Genomic DNA, 24,996 nt, shown 5'->3' with positions numbered 1-24,996 from the left:
CAGAGTGCATGAAAACATCCCCAACAAACAAGGGTTAAACTAGGTTAATTCACGCTTTTTCTGCTGTCCTGGCTTTCTTAATTCTGCTTTTGTGCAATACCCCTCAGGAAAGTGAATAAAACAAAGAAAACAAATATCCACTAATTAGTGAATCACAACAAACAAATCTTGCCAAAACTCCCAGGCTCCCATAAAGCACCACAAAATATGTAAATAGCCAGAGAGATGAAGTTTAGACATTTAGGTTTAGTCATGCAACAAATTCTAATTGGTTATTAGATTTGATTTTTCTATAAAAAATGATTTCATATTTTAATATTGGGATCTTATCTAATATTTTCGTTTATATTATGTGTTCAGGCACACTTTTAGTATGCATTCCACCTTGCTTAAAGCTCAGAGTATGCTTCAGTTGTTGAAGTAAATAATTATAAGAAAAACAATTATGTTGTGTGTCAGTTGCAACCTTATCAGATACAGATACACCCTTTTATTAATATCTCTGTCTGACTCTCTTCTCCTCAAATGGCATCAATGTGCCTTCAGGCCTCATTCATTCTGCTAGTTGCTTCTGAACTGGATCCAAATCAGCTGACTGGATTACAGATTCAGTCTGTTAGGTACATTTTCCAAAATATACTCTGTCTGGCTTCTGTTTTTGAAGTAAAAGCCCTCAGGGAAAAAGGAAAAAAAAAGTTTTCCATTCCAGACACATGGATGGTGTTGAAGAACATTCTATAAAGGGGAAGCATTCCATTATCCTCAGTTTCCTGTCAGGCAGCTTGTAGGCCTGTCCTGCTGCTTACATCATGAGTTAACAGGGGTGTAGAGCTGGCATTATAAAGTCATTGCTGCTGCATTGGACGTTTTATAAGTGTAGTTGAGCTGGTTGTAATTATTTAGACATTAATTCCCAATGTGATAGATGCGGTTAAACCCTGTATGGCTTTTGGATGGATTTGTAATCGCAGACAGATTTCCAAGATCTGTGACAAAATCCCCAGTTCGTGCTTAAATTGTTGCCTGTTATGTATGAGCAGGTCAGAAGCTCAAGCGTCTTAAACAGCACAGTGCAACATGTTCCAACCTATTTAATATTATTATTATGCGGTGCAAGTACAATAGGGAAATGATTCAGCCAATCACAATACAGATGGCATAAATGGAAGTAGATCTCAGAATCACTCGAATGCATTTATTCGTGAAAAGCTTTGCTTAATTAAAGAGTTATGCATTTAATAATGCTTAGATCAATGTTTTGTGGCTAATTGTTTACTTTTGTGGCAAGTAGCCATGTAATAGGAGGAATAATGCTTTTGATTTGTGTCAGGCAGCTAAATTTATTTTACTTTAATGTTTGATTCTTGCAACACCTTTCAAAAACAGTTGGAACAGTAATGCATTTACCACTTTTTAATGTTGCCAGTTTTTTCACAACACTTAAAAGACATTTAGGGACTAAACACAACAGGTGATGAAATGTTACTGATGGTGTAATTTTGTCTCATTATTCCTGTAAACAAGTCTTAAGGTGGCCAATAGCACAGGGTGTTCATTGTCGCATTTTGTGCTTCAAAATGCTCCACACATTTTCTATGTGAGGTGCTACAAACACAGAGTAGACCATAGTAACACACCAACAAACTGTTTCAAGATGCTGGAATTCCTATTATGTACCATTTCCTATGCGGTGTCTTATTTCAGAGGCTGCATCCTCTGAAGGATGCAAACTTCAAAGGTAAGTCCTTCGAAGTTCACACAGGTCAAACTGAACATTTTGAAATTAGATGATCTAGCCTACAGAGGACAAGGATCTGCTCACCTAGCTGCCATTAATAAACAGTAACACAATTTGTAATTATTTATTTTTTTTATTTAAGGGATTTTAAAACTTATACTAAGTAATCTGATGGCAAAACAAGGTTCAGGAAACTGGAAATATATTTAATTTCATGTTTATCATGTATTGATTCAAACGTGTACACATAAAAATGTAAACTGTCTATAAAATCACTATATATATATATATATATATATATATATATATATATATATATATATATATTAACATGTTTACATTATACATTATACATTTAGAACTGCACTCCAGAGTTTTGTTGTAAAAAAAAAAAAAAAACATCCTGCTGTTATCAGCCTGCAATTAATCTTGGGATGTTCAAGGCCACAAAGTATCCACCGGTTGTGTCTGTCATTACTTGGGAAATGAAGGACACATTTGGAGGCTGCATTTGAAGAAGCCTTCAAATCTTTTTGAAATTACATGACGCAGGTACCTTCAAGTGCACTCTTCAGAGGATGCAGCCACAAAATGATACAAAGCATCTAATTGAAGTCAGTATTATTAGCCCTCCTATGATTTTTTTCCCCCTTTTGTTTATGTTTCACAAATGATGTTTAACAGAGCAAGGAGTTTTTAACTATATATATTTTTTGTATTTGAAGAAATTTCATAATCAATATACACAAATTGCATCTACATTATTTAATTAATAAGTAATACTTTTTATCGGTGGCTATTGGACCCCCAAGTCTGTGAAATTAATCTTTTGTCAAAAGAAAAAAACAAGATTAATTTGCTTACCCCATTGGCAGATTATTTTGCTTGTTTTAAGGAAAATTCACCCAATATCGGCATATTATTTCTCCAAACAAGAAAATATGTTTTGCTTGTCTAGAAAATGCTTCTTAATATTAGAAATTTTAGATATTTGGACTAGAAACAAGACACAAAGTCTAAGCAAGAAAAGCATTTTTTACAGTGGAATAATTGACAGCCAAGCAGACAAAATATAGAATGGTTAAAAAACAGTGTTTGTGTGTAGGCCTACAAGCTAAAAATGCATATTTATAGTTATTTACCAATCCATGAACAGACATTCATGATTAATTAATGATAAGTTTATTTCTTTACCCCAGCCCTAGGCGTTTGTGGTTGTAGCAACATTTCTAACCTCGATAAATATATTCACCAATACATTCCATGCTGGCTTGATGACCAACGAGTTTGAGCAACCTGATAAATCAAGGTTTTCTGATCAAGTGAACCAGGCTTTGAGTGTTCCGCAGATTCATCAAAGGTCAGATTAATGTCGGCAGAAGTTGCACCACCTCAAAAAGACCTCATCAAAGATGCCTCATTAATTCACTGGAACATTTTGTAACAAGCACCACAGAAGCAGAAAATCTTTAATCATATATTTCAAACCACGTTTACCTCAAGGAGAGTTTTGATACGAGAGCAGAACATCTAAGTACCTCAGCAACAGAAAATCTGTTTCGTGCTAAACTTCTTAAGTCAATATCGGCGCATCAGTCAATATGAAGTGCTCTTGAAGTGTTTCTATGACCTTTGTTTTTTTCTTCTCTGCATTCGACCTTTCATCAAAGCGCCCTTTAAGGATCTGTGATTATAAATAAATAAACTACCAATTATGGCTGTTTTTAATGAAGTTCTCCTCCAGAATGTATACATTACTGCAGTAGAGTGTTATACTGCTTAATATGGCTTCAAATCTAGATTGCATTTACATATGTGAAAATGCTGTGTTTTATAGGTGGCTGGGTTGTTTCGAGATGCCAGCATCGGAAATGCCATCAACATTGCTGTTGTGCGTCTTGTTCTGTTGGAAAAGGACGAGGTAAGTAAAATGACTTATCAGCCATGGAGACATTTGGTCTAAAAATACATAGCAGACGTTCTGCATCAACGTCAGGGGTATGAAACAGATGTATTGCACTATGGTCTCACACACACAAACACACAGCGAGAGCTTTTGCCAATGACGCCGGCTTTTTTTAAATGCAGGAATGAATCACCTAATTCAGTTTAATTTATGTTCCTGATTTTTTATTTTATTTATTTATTTTTTATGTGTTAAACTGGTAATTAATCTAAAAATGAAAATATACTCTCCCTGCATTCGTGTGGGTTTCCTCCGGGTGCTCTGATTTCCCTCACAGTCCAAAGACATGCGGTACAGGTGAATTGGGTTGGCTAAATTGTCCATAGTGTATGAGTGTGAATTAGTATGTATGTGGATGTTTTCCAGAGATGGGTTGCAGCTGGAAGGGTATCCGCTGTGTAAAAATGTGCTGGATAAGTTGGTGGTTCATTCCGCTGTGGCGACCCCAGATTATTAAAGGGACTAAGCCGAAAAGAAAATGAATGAATAAAAAATATACTATTTATTCACCCTCAAGTGGTTGCAGTGGTTGTGTGTTTCTTTTTTTTTTTGGTAAAGAACCACAAAAGAAGCCATTTTAAAGAATGTTAACCAATAGCTATGCTTCTGTCCACCTATTTATGTGTGCATTTTGCACATGCGCATAATAAATTGGTTGATGAAAACGCCAAGATGAGCATAAAGGCTGATTTATACTTCAGCGCCAAGTGAACATGAATGCTCTGGTGCAGCCTTCTTGCATTCGCATAGACCTCGCTGTGACTAATGCTGACACTAACGGGCACCTCTCGAAAAATGTAACGAGATGTTGCAACGACGTGTAGTGTAAGCTCTGTGATTGGTCAGTTTGGTAGCGCTGATGAGTGTGGGCGGGACTGAGAGTCAAGCGAACTCGATGAAGCGAGTGCTTACAAGTGTTGAGTCCCATGAAGGAGCTCCAGGTGGAAAGTTTTGTTTTGAGTCTACCTTAAGATTAAAGTTGTTGCACATTCACCAGTTCCCACGTCAAAATGAGTGCGTTTAAGCCACTTGTACATTAAGGCAGCATTTAAAAAAAATAAAACACCAACGAAAAAACTCGACACAGAGGGACATGAAACTGCTAACTAGCGTTTTGGAAGTTTTACTGTCAGAGCAACACAAACAGCATGCTGAAGTATAAATGCACAGCAACGCGCAAGGCATGCGGCATGGGTCATGCCGATCACTCGACACAGAGGTATAAACCACGCTTAAGTTTTGGAAATGTGCATAAAAAAGTATGTGCATAACTGAATAGGATAAACTTTTTTGTTCAAAAAGAAAAGATGCTCCTAAACTACGATGGAAACACTTTTACTGAACAAATTCCAGTATGCACATTAAAAAAGGTCATGTGATTTTGTTATAAGAAATTATGTGATGATAAATGTGTGTGAATTGACAAACCAGCTAGCTAAGCACATTTTAAAAAATCTGAAATGTTGTTTTGTTCATTCCTTGACCTATTCAGCATCAGTTCAGTGTTTTTATTCTATTTATTATCTCCAGAACTGTCAAGAGCGACTTTGCCCCATATCTCACGGCTTTAAACTCATTATGTGTTTGGCATTGTCTTCTGATTCACTCAGCTACTCTTACTAAAATATGTTTCGTTTTTACTGCTGATGTTTGTCCCAGTTAATCAGGAAGTGACGATTTTGTCCTCTTTGACTCGCTGGATGGAAACGCTGCTTTATTTGCACGTCTTTATGTGATATTCCAGATTTGCGCATGAATTTAATTAGCATTTTTGAATGGAAACAAAGCTACTGACATGCATAGATTCCATATTTTCACATATGACAGAAATTCATGGGTGAACTATGTGGGGGAAAATTCACCATAATAGTCCCACAAGGCATTCTAAAGAGAAGTTCATAAATTATAAATTTATTTAATCATTATTATTGGTACAATTTGATGTAACACTTTATTTTGATGGTCCATTTGAGTATTAGTAGACTGTCTGCTTAATATCTGTTGATACTGCTGCTAAACAGATATTTAACTGACTAGAAGAAACTTAGCAAGAACACGTCAACTTACACTAACCCTAAATCCAACCTAACAGTCTACTTAAAATCTATAGTAAGAATTAGTCGGCATGTGGATGCATAAACCTAAACTATTTTAGTGGCATTTTTGCTTGACAGCAAATTAACACTAGGTAATGAACAATAATGAAAAACATAATAATAATAATAATAACACCAACAACAACAACACGTCAAGTGTTCTATCCTACTCTATAATACATTGTATGTACAGGATTTACTCTTGAGATTTGTTTATGATTATGATTGATAATTCACTCAAAAATTATTGTTGCTGCTTTATTTTATTTATTTTAGCACATTTTAAATGAGCTGAATTTTTATGTGGGATAACTGAATTGTTTTACGTTCAATCCACCTAAATTTGTAAAATTAATTAAGTTAACTTAATAGATTCGTGTTGGGATAACAAGAAGGAATTTTGTGGAACCCAGCATTTTGTTTCTTTAAGCAAGAAACATGGATAAAATCATGCATTTGCTCAACTGTTATTAGATACTTGTACTCAAAGTATTATTATTATTATTATTAACCTCCAGACTGCTAAACCCATAAAAATACAAAAGACTTAGGAAACAATTGTCAAGACATTGGTTTGTTTTGCTGGTTTCACATCTGAAGAACAGAGACACATCACCGATGTGCTTCTAAATACTTGTTAACAACTTGTTAATCAGTTTGTTTAGACACATTTTCGGTAAATATGGTTGCCACACCTGTAAATAACCCAATTATTTGTTCAAAAAAGATTTGAGCTGTTTGTGTTGCTTTTCAAACTCTAGAAATGACACAAATCAATAACCAGCTCACAGCACTGTCATAAAGGATGTTGTTCAGAGGTTTGTACCTAAAAATACCTTATAGCTCACTATATGTTTATTTGTTTTGCTCTACAGTTGAAGTCAGAATTATTAGCTCCCCTTTGAATTTTTTATTCTTTTTTAAATAATTCCTAAATGATTTCTAACAGAGCAAGGGAATTTTCTCACTATGTCTGTTCATATTTTTTCATGGAGAGAATCTTATTTGTTTTATTTCAGCTAGATTAAAATCAGTTTTAATTTTTTTTTTAAACATTTTAAGGTCAAAATTATTATCCCCTTTAAGCTATATATTTTTTTTCACCTAATTAACCTAGTTAAGCCTTTAAATGTCGCTGTATAGAAGTGTCTTGAAACAATATGTAGTCAAATATTATTTACTTTACATTGTACTTATGCTTGACTAAATATTTGTCAACCTACTCATATCGCCTCAACTGTCTATAACACTACCCAGATCCCAACTCATGGGCACCACAAGTGTTTTTAAATACATCAAGAACACAGTAAGTACATTGTATTTATTTTTGATGCAAGTACATCATAGTTTAGGACACTCAATATAAAGTGTAACTGAAACTTTTAATAAAGAAGATTTTAAAAATAGCTCCCTACATGCCCCCACATGCAAAAGCCCCCCTTATGCACTATATATACTTTAAACCCCATTTTTGCACCCCTACTTCATTGCACTGCCAAGTGCTTGTTTAATGTGAAAAGACATACTGTAAGCATCTGTGACCCCTGGATGGAGTCTGAGGCTACGTTTCCATATCAACAATTTAGCCAAAACAAAATTTTTTTCCTTGAATTAAAAACATTTTTTATACTATAACATTTTCAAAAAGATCTCCATTTACACAAATACGTAAACAAAAATCCCTGTATTTCCTATGCCAGGTCAGTATGTAATGCTACTACTTTGTTAGTAAATAATCTCTGTAAGGAAGTGATGACATGCCACCAGTATGTCTCTGCTGGTTTGTGTGAAACATTTGTAAAATAATGTACCTCTCATGACGGGTGTAAAGTGAAGTGAATGTGAAGCTTTAACAAACACTACCATGTATTCTTTCATTGTTGTTTCACACTTGCCTTTAATCTACTCTCCTCTAAACACGTACCATATGCACGCATCATCATTTTCAAAAACTTGTTTCGGGTGTTTACACGTCAACAGCTGGGTTTTCAAAAACTTCCACTTTGTAACCCATTATCAGACTTATGCGTCTTCAGTGTAAATGAATTGGCAAAACATATGAAAGGTTTACTGGGCTAAAAACGTTGTGTAAAAGGCTGTTAAAAGTCCCCTGAAGTGCCATGAAATGTGCAGCTTTATTCACTGTATGCAATAATTTAAACTAAAGCACGAAGACATGGTAGAACATTCAATTAGCTCCTCTACTTTTTTTAAAATAACCAATAAGATTTTGTTTGTATCACAGCTCGGGCAGCTAGTTTTATTCAGGTAAAGCGCGTCTAGGTAAAGCATCTAGCAAAAAGCACAGTTTCAACTAGCAATATTTATTTGGTCTAAACATTTTTCTGTTTTAAAACACCACACAAGGTGGATTTGATATGTTTTCTGTCACCATGCCTATTTCTCACAAACGCTACACAAGATCTGCATCCTTCATGTCTGTCACTGTGCTGTTTATCTGACGCAGCTGAGGCAGAGATTAAGGCACACTCTGACAGGCACGTGGGAACTTTGGGCCAAAAAACAGCTATTTTGATTTCAAAGCAGAAAATTTGAATGGTATGAAAGGTATAGGTATAGGCTATCTAGGTCTCCCGCTGAAACTTTACAGACACATTCTTAAGACACAAAAGACTTTAAAAAAATTTATTAAAAGAAAACTAAATTTTGCAGAAGAGGTAAAATCTTTTAAAAGGGGTAAAAAAAAGGTGCCCTTTAGGTTAAAATTATTAGTATTAGATGACATATGATGAAATTTATGCAGTAAATGGTTCCGCTTTTTTCTTCAATGGACCTCTTGTTATAAAAACTGTAATAAAAACAATTTTGAATATTTTTTAAATAACATTTTTTACATTTTTGAGCCAAACATCAAAACTGCCCTATGGTGTGACCATCTTAAGCATATCACTCAATAAATTACAGCTCTTGCTAATTAAAAAGAAAATTGTAAAATTCTTAATAAATACCTAAGCCAAATTTTAAAAGTGACTATTTTAGTAAATGGCAATCACTTGTTTCCTAATATTTCTAAAAACATAAGAAACTTTGTCAGTAAAAACCATGCTCCCTGGAGTGACGCTATATGCAAATTCTAAGTTTGCAATTCCATGATTAACTTTAACCAGTTGAAGGACCCCATTCAAGATCATGTGACTGAAGCCTTCTGTGAAGCACATTATATGCACTTGTTATTTTTTTTCTCCACATTGCTCACATATTTGACTTATTCATTTATGCAGTTTTGAAATTAAGGTTTTTATTATAAAGGGGAAACAAAATGAAAAAAAAAAACAGTTTGCCCCTAAGCCTAATACATATGTAGCTACTGAGAATGCACAAATGAATGAACGTGACCACATGCAGTGCTGCAGTACTACGCTGCACAGCACAGAATGGTCTAACAAAAGAAAGACATGACCAGTAGAGGTCAGGTATGTAACATAGTAAACATACTGAACTGATAAACTGTAGCAGCTAGAGCATGTGAGCGGAGACTAGCGGTGTGATCCTGTTCGTTCGCTCTACTACTTGGGCTAACTGCCCAAACCAAGCGCTCCATAAAATGTTTCTAGTAGGCTGGTTGGGCCACCCTTTGCAGCAAACAAACATTTTTGAAAACTTGCACGGGGTCTGTTAACACTCATCCTTGCAGAATTGTTGTAATTTAGCCACATTGGGGAGTTTTTAAGGCATGAATTGTCTTTTTAAGATCATTTTCAATTTGATTCAGGTCAGGACTTTGACTAGGCCAATCAAAAGTCTTTATTTATTTTTTCTTCACCCATTTAGAAGTGGATTTGCTGATGTGCTTTGGATCACTGTCCTTCTGCAGAACACAAGTTTGTCTCAGCTCGAGGTCACTAACAGATGGCCGAACATTCTCCTTTAGGATATTTTTGTGCACAGCAGAATTCATGGATTCATTTATCACAGAAAGTCTTCCAGGTCCTGAAGCTGAAAAACAGCCCTAGACCATCAGACTAACCCCACCCTATTTTACTGTTGATATGATGTTCGGTTTCTGAAATTCTGTAGTTTTACACCACATAAAATAGGATACAAACTTTCCAAAATGTTTCAAAATAAAGTATTTTCTCAAAAGTTTTTTGGGATCATCAAGATGTTTACTAGCAAGACAGAGAAGAGCCTTTATGTTCTTTTTGCTCAGCTGTGGGTTTTGTTTTAGAACTCTGCCATGCAAAGCCTTTTTTCCCAGTATTGATCTTACGGTGAAGTCATGAATACTCACCTTATCTGAGGCAAGTGAGGCCTGCAGTTGTTTAGATGTTGTTATGGGGTCTTTTGTGATCTCTTGGATGAGTTGTTGCTGCGCATTGGGGCTAATTTTTTGGTCAGCCAGCCACTCCTGGTTCACCACTGTTTTATGTTTTTACCATTTGCAGATAATGTCTTTTACTGTGGTTCACTGCAGTCCTAAAACTTGAAAAATGACTTTAGTACCTTTTCCAGATTTGTAGATTTCAATGATTTTCTTTCTCATTTGTTTTTGAATGTGATTTGTCTTCATGATGTCCGGCTTTTGAGGATCTTTTGCCAGAGAGGTCCTATTTAAGTCATATTTGATTGGGAACAGGTGTGCCTGTAATCAGGCCTGGGTGTTGCTGGAGAATTAAACTCAGGTGTGATAAACCAGGGGGCTGTTCCAGAAAGCAGGTTATGTGACATACCCGGGTAAGTTTGAGAGTATGTAGGTGGATAACCTCAACTTTGGTTCCAAAATCGGAGGTAACTTCTGGGTATGTTAAGTAGCCATAGCAACTTACTCTCTGAAGATAACCTGCTCCGGAGCAGGTTATGTTCAGAGAGTAAGTTGCTATGTTTTAGAGTTTGTCTGTTTTAGAGAGTTTACTGAGCAATGCATGCTCTTTTGATGGGAATATTTATGGATATGGACACACAAATACAAGTTTTTTCGTTGTGAGAGGGTTATAAGTGCATAGTTTTTTTCATAACCAAATTCATAATGTTAATGTATTTAACAAACCTTTTTGAAATCAAATGTGACAAACCGCGGGTCTGCGCTTATCATAAAAAACATTCAGTGCAGCTCTTTGTATTCGCGTCGGCATTTTAGGCAACTGTACAATGTGGCAGTAGGACCACCTGTACAGTACGCCTGGCACTGAACTGTTTTTTACACTTTCGTACAGTTCCTTGGTCATAAATCACTGCGTATCATTACACAGAAGATTCAGAGCACGGGAATAGAGTAGTGGACAGTGCGTCGATAAAGAACAACGGAGCGCACAACGGAGTGAGTTCGAATCTCACATAAAGATTGTGTGTTTTTTCTCTCCTTCTGCACCCTCACATTTCTGTATAATATTATAAGTGGCAGCTTTGTCTTTTGTAGGAAAATATATCTTTAATTTAAGATGTAGGACGTCGTTCTTATATATATACATTCACGCACACACACCTACATTTTTTAATATAATTTTTTTTCAGGGTTTCTAAATGCTATTGTGTGCATTAATTGCAGCCGATTTTAAAGCTCCATCAGTCACTAAAGGACACTGATAATATAAAATTTGTCCAAAGTATAAGTGTGCAGGTACAACTTAATTTTCTATCCTTAATCTTTTGATGTTTCAACTATTAAACTCTTTACTGCTTCCACTTACCAGCTCATCACACACCCCACCTCATCACTATGTTGAGGCTAAATGGCTGATTTTCAGGAAATAATGATACAAGTGTATAATACAAATATAGTAAAAAAAAAAAAAAACTATAAAGCAAATGTTGCTTAACACAATGTTTATTTTTATTATATTTGTATTATACAATAGAATCATAGGCACTACATTGTTACTTGCTGGAGGACAAAAGATACCCTTTTCTGCCTTATACGATGACACGTACCTGCAGCCTGACCCAGAGGAAATCTCAGTGACCCAAGCAGACAAAACAGATGGAAGAGTGCTAAAAAAAATATAATTAGTCAAAAAACTATGTTTAATCAAATAGTTTGGTCTGTTCATTTCTTCATTTCCTGAAATAAAATGAATGATTTTGTACACTGCTTTACACACGCACCTTTAAACGTGTAACATATTTTTCATATACATTTCTCACCTTAAGTTGATGCTCATGTGACTTTATTTATCTTTGAAGATGGACCTTATACAGCTACTTTAGAATTTAAATATGTAGATAAAAGATTTTGTGATCCAAGAGTAATATTCAAATATGGAAAAGTGCAGAAAATTCTTACACTGCTTGTTAGTTGAGGCAGAAGGAACTTCGTCTGCATGCAAAATAAAAAGAACTTAAAGCTATCTGACAACAATCACTTACAACAGTGACAGAGTGTGTGGTTTAAGTCAAAAACTCAACCACTGAAAAGCCTTTATTATAGGACACAGCAGTTAGACAGGCCTCTTTCTTTTAGCTGCATGTCAGAAAGAATATTCTAGAGTGTTAAATAAAGAGCTCCAGTAATTAAATATTACCTTTTATGATAATGTTTCTGTGTTAAATGACTTTGGACAGAATTCTAGCTCCAGAAAGATTACAATTTCTATAAGCCTTATTAGTCAATACACATATTGTGGCCTTAAGAAATTAATGGAAGGAAAATTAAATGCATGAATGGTTACACAACATACTCAAAAAGGATGTTAAAGAGTAGTTTAATTTATCATTACAATAAAATGGAGGGTGACATGTGTAATTTAATCAATTAATAAATTTTCTTATTATTTATTTTTTATTTTCTTATCTATTTCTTATTCTATATTTCTTTCCTTCGTTGAAGCAGATGTGTAATCTCTGTGTTTAAAACCTCCAGCTTCGCCTCTGTAAAGTGCGTTGCCCTTTTTTTCTCACCGTGACTTTCTATGGTGACTCGTGAATTCGGCGATCTACTGAAAATGCCTTCAGGTGTGTGCCGTGCACGCGCATTAACCCGCGGTTATCTTCAGGAGGTTGATTTAACTAACTCTTGTCACCTGTTTTGGAACCAACATACTCGCGGTAAGCAGGTTTTGGGTAAATCAACCGAGAGTTTAGGTTTTAGCAGATGGTAAGTTAACCCAGCTTTCTGGAATACCCCCCAGAACTATTAGTTCTGTTTTTTTTTTTTTTTTTTTTTTTTTTTTTGTTTAGTTATGTTTTATGTTTAGGGGCACACACTTTTTCACACATGGCTGTGTGTTTTTGAATTTTGTTTTCCCTTAATAATAAAAAGCTTCATTTAAAAAATGCATGATGTGTTATCTTTGACTAATATTCTACTTTGTTTGATGATCCGAAACATTAAAGTGTGACAAACATCCAAAAAATAAGAAATCAGTATAAATGTAGCTATTAACTTTTTGTATACTGACTGTGTATGTGTGTGTAATGCATCTTGAATTCAGACATGATAGGGACATGAACAGGCTGACCTAACAGCGGGTTGCATGCGCTACATCAAAGATAGCCAAAAACAATGGTAACATAAGGGCTATATATAATCAAACAAAGAGGTCTCCTGATTGAAACACCCATTGAGAACAAAACATATGATACATGAAAACAGTGTCAGTGAAGTCAGGAGGAGACGGATACAGCAAAAGATCCATTAACAACAAGAAACATCAACAAATGAACACATGGCAAGAGGAAGACAAGACAAACAAGAGGAAGAGCTAGACAAACCCAAACTACATGACAAAATAAAAGAATACGATTCAACTATTTACTGAGTTTATTGAATAGCCTCATCACACACTTTTTGGAGGAATGCTATAGACAGTAAAGCTTCATAGCAGCCAAACTTTGTACAATTAATTAAAAGCAAATCTTCACAAAAATAATTAGATGGTCTTCAATTTTTCTTGTTTTAACAATTGGAAATTGTGATGATATAACAATTGCGACATAAGCCATAAAAGGGTTACTTTACATTTTGTGTATTGCTTTATTTTACATAGAAAAGATCTGATGTTTCAGACTAAATAGTTAGCAAAAGTACAATAGGTACAATAAAAAACTGGTCTGAATTATAGTGCAGAGTACTTTAGTTTTGCGCTTATGCTGGTCCAAACGCTTACACATTGCTTAACATACACGTGATGTACAGCTATAGACAAATATCTTCACATATAAAAAATAATTTTTGGATTTGGATGGTGGAGGGTATCGCAGACGAAGGATAAAAGTGAAGAGTGGGGGGTTGTCTTGTCGCAGAAGAAAGTGAAAAGGGTAGGGGAGTCGCGGAAGAAAGTGAAAGTAAACAGCGGACGGAGGAAGAGGTCACTTGAGGTGGGCGATCGGTAAAATCAGGTGCCAGATCAGATTTCAGAGGTACCAAATCCAGATCTTGCATGATAGTTTTGAAGCAAATCTTTGCCCTTAATGAACACAATTAAATATATAGGCTAAAGGATGTCTTCAGTGGAGTGTGTACAACTCTGTTTCCTTATCCATGAAAGTAAAGGAGTAAAGAAAAGAGAAAGTAAAGAGGCTGAATGGAGGAGGCTCGTTCTTTATCCTCGTGCTGCAGATGGTCTGTTTAACTGTTTTCTGGCTAGAGAAGCATTCACTTTTTACACTTACTAAGTCCGCCATGTAAAGAGCAAATGCGCCAAGGTGCGACGCCACTGACTCTTGAAGGGAATGTAAGATGAGACTTTGATTAGTTTAATCCATGTTATGCTTGAAAACACACCCAAAATTCATTAGGAGGATGTGCACAACCCTGTTAGACCATGTGCTGGGGCACAAAGTGTAGTTTTCCATCCTTAAAATGGCGAAAGTGGATTTGGACATGCTCTTAATGCTTTTGTGCCATGTGTACGGGGCACAAATGTTCTCAATAACGTGCTGTTAATTGTACGTTATGCACAATAAATGTTAACACCCTACTACCCATTTAGATTAATTAAACAGTTAAGTTAGTTGTAGTAGCCAGTTGCTCTAAATACAGCAATCATTACAATATGCTTTGTGCTTTCATGGCCTTAAAAATATATATTCTTTAAAGCAAATTATTTATTTTTAATTGGATGAATGAACATTTTATGGGAATTGATGGTTTGATTAAAGCTATATCTTGTTGTTTGTCCTTTCGTCAACAAGAAAAATATGCTTTGCACCAGGTTATATAAAATTGTTCTCATCGAGATAAAAAATATTATTTAACTCTGGAGTGCCCAAACTTTTTCGTATAAAGGAATAAAATCCAAATATCATTGAGAGCCATTTAAGTTTCCAAGCATTTAAGTTTCCCAGCATAATTTTCTAATTAATTTCATAATATTTAGAAATAAATAGAAAGCATTACTTTACGTCTTGCAATAAAAACAATCACATTTTTAACAGCGTAGTTCAGTGCTGAATACACTAGTCGCTCACCAAAGTCTCTGCATTGTCATCTATTCGTCGGGTGATAGTATATACATTTTAAACTAAATATATGATTAATTTAAACCATTTCAATTGAAACATTAAATTTTAGTTAGCTTTTTTGTAGCTTAACACTTAAAACAAGCCAATAAAGGTTTACATAAAATTTTAAACGACAATCTGGAGTCTAAACCATCCCCATTCTCCCCATCTTCTTAGATAGCATGGTAGGCTAAATCAAAGGTTGCCATGGGCCAACTTTGGCCTGTGGGCCCTAGATTGTGCATTTCTGGTTTAAGGCAAATAATTTATTTTTCATTGGGTCAGGTGATAAAATTTTAATGTGAACCATATATATATATATATATATATATATATATATATATTTAATTAATTAAAGCTTTTTTTTTCCAGTGTAGTGTAAATTGTACCTTGTGTGACCAAATTAGCTGCGCTGGAGAATGCACTGCTGTTGATTGTCTCTTGATATGTCAAACATGGCTGAAATTCTATGATGTTAACTTTTTTTTGACCATTTCAGTTCAGTTCATTCAGTTAAATCCAACCCACATTAACATGGGTGATGTGCTCTGATTTCCTGGTTCCAGTCAGAATCTTGGCTGCAGCGTTCTGGATGAGCTGTTACTGTCTGACTGTTTTTTTGGGAAGGCCAGTGAGGAGGCCGTTACAGTAATCCACCCTACTGCTGATAAAATCATGAACAAGTTTCTCTAAGTCTTCACTGGAAACAAAGCGTCTGATTCTTGCAATGTTTTTCAGATGATAATATGCTGATTTACAGGCTGCTTTGAGATGACTATTGAAATTCAGATCTGACTCCAGAGTCACACCAAGATTCTTGACCTTATTTTTTGTTGTTTGACCTTTAGTGCCAAGGTACGCATTCAACTTGAGAACCTAATCTCTGTTCCCAATCACAATCACTTCAGCTTTCTCTTTGTTTAACTGAAGAAAGTTTTGGCACATCCAATTGTTTATTTTATCAATGCATTGGCAGAGGGTGTCAATGGGGCTGTAGTCATAAGGCTGTAAGGCTAGATACATCTGAGTGTCATCAGCATAGCTGTGGTATGAGATTTGTTTTTTTCTCATTATTTGGCTAAGAGGGAGCATATAAAGGTTTTACCCTTAACTGATTACAGAAAATTAATTAGAGAGGCTAAAATTAATCAAATAAAAAAAGCTAATAGAAAAGGGAAAAACTAGGGAAATTGAAATGCAAACGGCTGTCAGAATTGCTCTTTATATTGTCTAGATAAAACCTTATAATTCAACTTGGGAATCCAATTACTTTTTTCTCTTTTAAATTGCCTTTTCATTACTATTCATGATTTAATTTTTAAATGACTTCACATATTGATGAGGTGCAGTGGGTAGTGCGGTTGCCTCACGGCAAGAAGATCGCTGGTTTGAGCCTCGGCTGGGTCAGCTGGCATTTCTGTGTGAAGTTTTCATGTTCTCCCCGTGTGGGCGTGGGTTTCCAAACACATGCACTATAGGTGAATTGGGTAAGCTAAATTGTCTATAGTGTAAGTGTGTGAATGAGAGTGTATGTGTGTTTTCTAGTGATGGGTTGCAGCTGGAAAGAATCTGCTGCGTAAAACATGCTGGATAATTTGGCGGTTCATTCCGCTGTGGTGACCCCTAATTAATAAAGGGACTAAGCCAAAAAGAAAATTAATGACATGACATATTCAAAAAAAAAGGCCTATATTGACTGTAATATGTTATTTTTGTCATTTCATCTAAACATTTATTGTAGATTGTGCTATATTTCACACTTTAAAGTTCCAACTTTTGCAATGTACTACTTATTTAATAATTGTATGATTATCTATTATCAGGAGGATTTGAAAATCACCCATCATGCAGACAACAGTCTGCACAGCTTCTGTAAGTGGCAGAAAAACATCAATATGAAAGACGATGACCATCCAGTCCATCATGACGTGGCTGTCCTGATTACTAGGTAATGCACTCAAATATATATATATATATATATATATATATATATATATATATATATATATATATATATATATATATTTTTTTTTTTTTTTTTTTTTTTTTTTTTTTCACTGCTTGTTCATACTGAGTTTTGTTTAGGACAACTTAATTATTTTATGTCTAATCTACTTAAATGTGCTTACTAATTAATTTGGGTTGGCACAATATGAATGAATTGTGTGAAACCCTACATTTTTGCACCGTGTACAGCATATGACATCTAATTATTAGTTTTACATTGCTTCAACATATATAATGCATGTGTTATTTCCATGACCTAGAAAAGACATTTGTGCTGCCATTAATAAGCCATGTGAGACACTGGGACTGTCTCATGTGGCAGGAATGTGTCAACCTCATCGCAGCTGCAGCATCAATGAAGACACAGGCCTGCCGCTGGCATTCACTATCGCTCACGAACTCGGCCACAAGTAAGATTTTTCATGATTCATATATTGTTGTTTTGTTCGTATATTTTTTGTTATGCATATTTTTAATCATTTAAATATACAGTTGAAGTCAAAATTATTAGCCCTCCTACACTGTAAAAGCCAACAGTCAACTTTATCAACTGAAATGAGTTAAGTTTAGTAAGTTTACAGTACTTATATAGATTTTTTTTACTCAAATGGTTTGTAGCAATCAGTTTTCTCAAATGGTTTGAGTTGCCTTAACTCATTGGGTTTTACAGTAGTCGGTTGGTTTGAGTTCCCCTTCGGGGGGAACTTCAGCACTATAAGTGGATTTGATTGTAAAATCCACGCATTGGGAGGTTCGGTTCAGAAGCTACTCGTCTGAAAGAGTATTGAACGGGCCAATTAAGAATGAATTGGCAGCGCAAGCCTGCGCAGGTGAGCGGCATAAGCAATCAACTGAGTATATAAGCTCACCTGGCGCCAGCAGACGCTATCCTTTTCGCTTCAGAGACTTTCTGATCGAGTCGATGAGGGTTCCTCCTGCTGTGACCAGCGATTCTGAGCGAACGAGAGCATTCTCCCGGTCCAGAGTGTGTACACGCAGTGGCAGACGGTCGAGCTGGGTTTCTCCCTTGCCTGGCGTTCTTTGGGTCCGGTCCTCCAGAGCGGTGCGTATAAAGTTGCAAACTTCACAGAAAGAGCAACACAGTCGTGCAGCACGTCCTCATCAGGACGGCGCTCCGACTGTGCGTTTCTGGATGCGGTGGTTTCCTGTCCTCGGATGATGGGCGCGGGCACTGCGTTACATGTCTGGGGGTCCAGCATGTTAATGCGCTGCTCGCGGGCAGTTCATGTCGTCATTGCGATGCCATGACTGTTGCGCAAGATCGCGGTTAGCCTTTGCAAAAGGGCGAACCACCCCAGTTGTCCCCTGCTCTGCAGCGGGCACTCGGGCAGATCTGAGGGTTTCAGCGAGAGATAATCCGTCGCCCACGGGCCCGCGGACCTCCCGCTCCTCTAAGCGCTCCATCCAAGCTTCGGGCGGGGGAAGCGATCCGTCTAACAGATGGTAGCCCTTACGCCCGATGACACCGGAGACCAGATGTCCACCGCGGCATCGGAGGGTGGGCTTTCATTGTCCGATGATGATCCAGACCCGCTCGCCCCCTTCGGGCTGGTGAGCGCTGTCACTACGGATCCTGAAACGGACATGTTAGCCGTGCTTTCCCGGGCTGCTTCGGCCGTGGGTTGGAGATGGTTTATCCCCCAGCTCCGCGGCCGGACCGACTAGAGGGGCGTTCCCTTCTTCCCGGAGGTGCACAGTAGGCTCACGCGGTCTTGTAAAGCACTTTTTTCTGCTCGTGCTGCGTGTTCCTCCACCCTAACCACTCTTGACGGTGAAACAGCCAGGGCGTATGTGGCGATTCCTCAGGTTGAGTGCGCGATGGCGGTAAATCCGCGGCGCCTCTTCTTGGCGGGTTCGCCTCGTCTCCCATCCAAAGCCTGTAAGTTATCTACCTCCCTCGGAGCTAGAGCTTACATAGCTGCGGGCCAGGCTGCTTCCGCCTTGCATGCGATAGCCACCTACCAGCGCTACCAAGCGCAGGCGCTGGCCGAGCTGCACGAGGGTGGGTCCAACCCAGGCTTACGAGCTTCGCACCGCCGCCGACTTAGCTCTTCGGACTACTGAGTCCGCTGCGTGTGCGTTGGGGAGGACGATGTCCACATTAGTGGTCCAGGAGCGCCACCCCTGGCTGATATGCGCAAAGTCGACAAAGTCTGCTTTCTTGACTTCCCCATATCCCCAGCCAGGTTCGGCGACACTGTCTGTGAATTCACCCAGGAATTCAAGGCGGTGAGAGAGCAGTTGGTGGGTGATGTCTTATCGGCGGTCCGTAGCCCGCTCCGCCCGCCGTGCCATTCATACCTGCTCCTCGCCGAAGGCGCCCGCCTACGAGAGCTGCTCCGCCCCCGCACACGCCTTCGGCGAAGCGAGCGCGTCGGGCACCTCGGAAGCAGGCAGCCCCCCTGCCCAGAACGCCGCTAAGTCCGGCAACGGACCGCGAAGCGCCCCTGGGACAGGCCATCTGGAGAAGAGGGAACTTGCTCTTTCCCCGCTGGAGGGCGGGGCCCCATTTCCAACGGCACTTTTTACTGCCATGAAAACATTATGAAAGGGCACTTTTCACTTCCCCAGATGTGACAGCCCGAAATCTGCCAGTCTGGGACGCTATGCTTTCTAGCTTGCAGATTCGGTGCGTTTCGCCAGTGGCTCACGAGCGCTGGGAGGACGGTCTCCTTTCTCCCACCCCTCGAGCCTCCCCTCCGGAGCTCGGGTTTGGAGTGAGAGCAAATATCTCACCTCCAGCTTTTCCGTGGGACCCGCGAGCTTCCCGGATCAGCACACCCACTCCGCGCTGCCCCACTGCTGGTACGTCAGCGATTGTAGCGATGAGTCCATTAGCGAGAGCTCTGCCTGCCTGGTTAGCGCGGGCCAGCTCTTCGCGGTGGCTCATACGCACAATCAGACTCGGCTATGCGATTCAGTTCGCGAAACGGCCCCCCAAGTCACGGGTGTGTATTCACCAGGGTCAGCCCCCTGTCCGCCCCTGTCTTGCGAGAGGAGATTGCTGTCCTCCTGGCGAAGGATGCAATCGAGCCGCTCCCTCCAGCCGAGATGGAGAGCGGGTTTTACAGCCCACGCTTCATCGTGCCCAAAAAGAGCGGTGGGTTACGGCCAATCCTAGATCTGCGTGTTTTGAACCGCTGCCTGCACAAGCTGCCGTTCAGAATGCTAACGCAGAAGCGCATCCTCCGGTGCGTTCGTCCTCTGGGTTGGTCTGCAGCATTAGACCTGATGGACGCGTATTTCCATGTCTCCACTCTTCCTCTCCACCGACAGTTTCTGCGGTTTGCGTTTGAAGGTCGAGCTTGGCAATACAAAGCCCTCCCCTTCGGGCTCTCTCTGTCTCCGCGGGTCCTCACCAAGCCCGCGGAGGGTGCCTCAGCGCCCCTTCGGCTCGCGGGCATCTGCATACTCAATTTCTTTACGACTGGCTGAATTTGCCCTCTCTTTGATTATGCACAGAGTTGATTATGCACAGAGACAAAGTGCTCTGGCACTTCCACCTGTGGGGGTTTCAGGTCAACCGAGAAAAGAGCAAACTCGCCCCCGTGCAGAGGATCTCTTCTCTCGGGCTGGAGCTGGACTCGGTCACCATGGCAGCGCGCCTCTCCGGAGAGCGCGCTCAGCTGATGCTGTACTGTCTGAGAGAGCTCGACAGTAAAATAGTGGTCCCACTGAAACTATTTCAGAGGCTCCTGGGGCATATGGCATCCGCAGCCGCTTCATGCCGCTCGGATTATTCTATATGAGACCACTTCAGCACTGGCTTCACGATCGAGTCCCCAGACGCGCATGGCACGCGCGCGCACACCGAGTCTCTGTTACTGCGCTGTGTCGCCGCGCCCTCAGCCCTTGGAGCGACCCCTCGTTCCTACAGGCCTGGGTGTCTCTAGAACAGGCATCCAGTCTTGTTGTCGTTTCAGCAGACGCTTCCAACACGGGCTGGGGGGCTGTGCGTTGCGGGCATGCGGCTGCGGACCTGTGGAAAGGTACCCAGTTGCATTGGCATATCGCCTGGAGCTGTTGGCAGTGTTCCTCGCTCTCCACCGTTTTTTTCCGGTGCTGGAGCGGCAACACGTGCTGGTCAGGACGGACAGTACGGCGGCGGTGGCGTATATCAGCCGTATAGGGGGTATGCGCTCTCGCCGCATGTCTCAGCTCGCCCGCCGTCTGCTCCTCTGGAGTCATCCGCGGCTGAAATCGCTGCACGCCATTCATATTCAGGCAAGCTCAACCGTGCAGCCGATGCGCTCTCACGGCAGCCTTGCGTCCTGGAGCATGGAGACTCCACCCCGAGTCTGTTCAGCTGATATGGGCGCGATTCGGGGAAGCCCAGATCGATCTGCTGCTTCCCCCGAGATCGCTCATTGCCAGTTGTTCTTTCCCTGACCGAGCGCTCTCGGCACGGATGCACTGGCTTACAGCTGGCCTCGGGGCACGCGCAATACGCGTTTCCCCCAGTGAGCCTGCTCGCGCAGTTACTGTGCATGGTCAGGGAGGACGAGGAACAGGTTGCTGGTTGCGCCCCTCTGGCTCAACCGGACCTGGATGTCAGAGCTCTCCCTCGCGATAGCCCTCCCCTGGCAGTCCCTTCGAGAGAGCACCTACTCTCTCAGGGACAGGGCACCACCTGGCACCCTCGCCGATCTTTGGAGATTTTTAGACGCGAGGAAGACTTAGGTAACCTCCGATTGCGGTGGCTAATACCGTCACTCGGGCTAGAGCCCCCTCCCCGAGCGCGCCTATGCCCTGACGTGAAGTCTATTCACTGAATGGTGTGTCTCTCGCTGAGAAGACCCCCGTAATTTGCCAGATCAGCGTTGTGCTTTCTTTACGCCGAGAGAAGCTGGAGAGCAGGCTGTCGCCCTCCACACTCAAGGTTACGTGGCTGCCATCTCCGCTCTCATAACGCGGTGGCTGGCAGCACCGTGGGAACGCATAACCTCATCATCCGGTTCCTCAGGGGCGTTAAGCGAATTAATCCACCCCGCCCCCTCTCATGCCCTCTTAGGATCTCGCCCTCGCTACACAAGCCGCGTCAGATCCCTTCGATCCTCGACTCAGTATCTTTCTGTCCCTGAAGACAGCTCTGCTGGTCGCGTTGATATCGATCAGAGGGTCGGGGACCCGGAGGCATTTTTCGGTCAGTGACTCGTGCCTGTAATTGGGCTGGCTTCTCTCACGTCCTGAGACCCCGCCCGCGATATGTGCCCAAGGTTCCTACCACTCCGTTTTAATACGAGGTAGTGAGCCTGCAAGCGCTGCCCTCGGAGGAGGCAGACCCAGCCCTTCTTATGGTCCAGTTCGCGTTTTGCGTATTATCCGGACCGAACTCAGAGTTTAGATCATCTGAGCAGCTCTTCGTCTGTTATAGCGGTCGGCAGCAGGGAAGTGCCGTACCGAAATAAGTTCCCACTAGATTGTGGATGCCTTTCTTTCACTATCAGAGCCGAGATGAGCCGCGTCCCCCGAGAGCGCGTGCGCACTCCACTCAGAGCTTCGCATCCTCTCGAGCGCGCGCACGCGGCGCCCCTCTAACAGACTTCTGTAGAGCTGCGGGCTGGGTGACACCCAACACATTTGCAAGGTTTTACAATCTGCGAGTGGAGCCGGTTTCCTCAAGGGTATTAGGTAACCCTTGGTGATTGAGGAAACAATTCGGTAGGGTGTTGAAACACGCTTGCTGCGCCATTTTCCCTAACACGGAGATACGTGCGCCTTTTTATCTGTCAGTAAAGTTCCCCGTCAGGTGAGCCCTGCAGATTCCTCCGTGGCCCCCAGCACTGACTCAGCGGAGGAGTCACTTGCTGGCCCACTACGTTGTAGGTCTGCCCGCTGGTCAGCCCGCATTTTGGGTAAAGGTGCCTGCTATGCGCGATCCCCACTAGGCGATCCCATATGCTTATTCCGCCACGGTTAAGTCCCCCCCCCTGGGCGGACCCGTGTCTTCCCTCCCCGCTAACCACTCTTTTGCTATGCGTACTCCCCCTTTTTAGGGCTAGTCCATATGTAAATTCTGCCATCTATCCCCCCTTGGGTAACGGATGGCCTCCGCAGCGTCCTCCCTATCGGGATTGCACGCTTCCCAACGTACTGTCATATTTTCCTAGAATTATCTAGATGCTCACGACTTCCCAAAAAATATATATAAATCCGTAAAACTTCTGTTGAAGTAGGATAAATTAGGGCCAGGGACACGTTGGAGGACCGCGCCCCCCATGATGTGGGTGCGTCACGCTTGCTTGACTATCTCCTCATCGGGGGTGTTGGTAAGGTGCAGTCATTATGGCGCTTTCAATGGGCTCCCAATGCGTGGATTTTACAATCAAATCCACTTATAGTGCTGAAGTTCCCCCCGAAGGGGAACGTTCGAGGTTACTAAAGTAACCCTTCGTTCCCCGAGGAGGGGAACGGAAGCACTATACTCCGTCGCCATAGTGACTGTCCCTTAGCTGTTGAAAGTCTCTTCAGCTTAAAAAGGATAGCGTCTGCTGGCGCCAGGTGAGCTTATATACTCAGTTGATTGCTTATGCCGCTCACCTGCGCAGGCTTGCGCTGCCAATTCATTCTTAATTGGCCCGTTCAATACTCTTTCAGACGAGTAGCTTCTGAACCGAACCTCCCAATGCGTGGATTTTACAATCAAATCCACTTATAGTGCTTCCGTTCCCCTCCTCGGGGAACGAAGTGTTACTTTAGTAACCTCGAACGTTCTCTTCATTTATTGGGTTTTATCTTTGATCTGAAGAATCCCCCCTTACTTTTCCTTTCCTGGATGGGTGGCACGGTGCCCGAGTGGTTAGCACTGTTGCCTCACAGCAAGAACGTCACTGGTTCTAGTCCTTACCAAACCAGCCGACGTTTCTTTGCGGAGTTTACATGTTCTCCCCGTGCACACGTGGGTTTCCCCCAGGTTCTCCGGTTTCCTCCCACTGTCCAAAAGCATGCAACTTAATTTCATTGTCTAAGTAATTATTGCATGTAGTTATTGTAAGTAGTTATCTCTTAAGAGCAATCACTATCTGTTCATTAGCTACTAAAGCAGGGGCGTTCTCGAGATCTGCCCGTGCTCAAACTTCCCTCTCGTCTTGCAAACGGGAGGGAGCTCCGGGCCTGAGTATCTTATGAGCTCAAACTAAGTGTGAACTGAGCTAAGTGTGAACACTTGAATGATGTTTACAGAACAAGGATTTATCACAGTGTTAACTATAATATTTTTTTTTCTTGAAAAAGTTTTATTTATATTATTTCGACTAGAAGAAAAGAAGTTTTTTTTTTTTTAACCACTTAGAGCAATGTGTTTAATTGTTTGTCTACACTACTATCACAATAACCAGTGATCGTAATCCAATAGATCGCTGGACTTCATTCACAATAACCATGCATGAACTACAATTTCGCCATTTCTGGACTACATTTTCATACATGCACTCCGCTCACACTCACAAATGCTACCTCATCTAGACTGATTACACTCACACCACCTGAGGATTGTCAGAGACTGATTGCACACACTATTTAAGCAGCACACTTATTCATTCACATTCACAGTCTTGTTATCTGCCACAGTGACATCACAACGTGTTTTCCTTGTCTTGTTTCTCTGTGTTTTGACCTTAGCCTAGCTTATCCTTTTGTCCTTGTTTGCCGCCTGCCTTCTGACCTCCTTGCCTGTTATTCGACTACGATTCTGGACTGTCTGCATATATCTGTGTGCACCTGTATTTGACCTTTGCTTGCCTGACTACTGATTAAACCTGTATTTGGAT

At 40.8% G+C, this 24,996-nt stretch overlaps 1 protein-coding gene across 4 annotated transcripts in view; it reads left to right on the top strand.

Annotated features, from left to right (window-relative positions):
- Positions 1 to 24,996, top strand: part of adamts7 (a disintegrin-like and metallopeptidase (reprolysin type) with thrombospondin type 1 motif, 7) — a 610,954-nt gene that overhangs the window by 21,971 nt on the left and 563,987 nt on the right. For all 4 annotated transcript variants that reach the window (XR_012382728.1, XM_073907369.1, XM_021478001.3 and 1 more), the window contains 3 exons: positions 3,576 to 3,659; positions 17,023 to 17,147; positions 17,467 to 17,616. Coding sequence is in view for 3 of the 4 variants with exons in the window: in XM_073907369.1 (XP_073763470.1) it covers positions 3,576 to 3,659; positions 17,023 to 17,147; positions 17,467 to 17,616 (359 nt within the window). In the remaining variant the exon portion in view is untranslated. The remainder of the gene's footprint in view (positions 1 to 3,575; positions 3,660 to 17,022; positions 17,148 to 17,466; positions 17,617 to 24,996) is intronic.

Source organism: Danio rerio, chromosome 7, assembly GCF_049306965.1.
Source record: "Danio rerio strain Tuebingen ecotype United States chromosome 7, GRCz12tu, whole genome shotgun sequence".
Taxonomy (NCBI): Eukaryota; Metazoa; Chordata; class Actinopteri; order Cypriniformes; family Danionidae; genus Danio; species Danio rerio.
The sequence above is the reverse complement of the archived record's forward strand: the minus strand, read 5'-3'. Positions and strand labels throughout refer to the sequence as shown.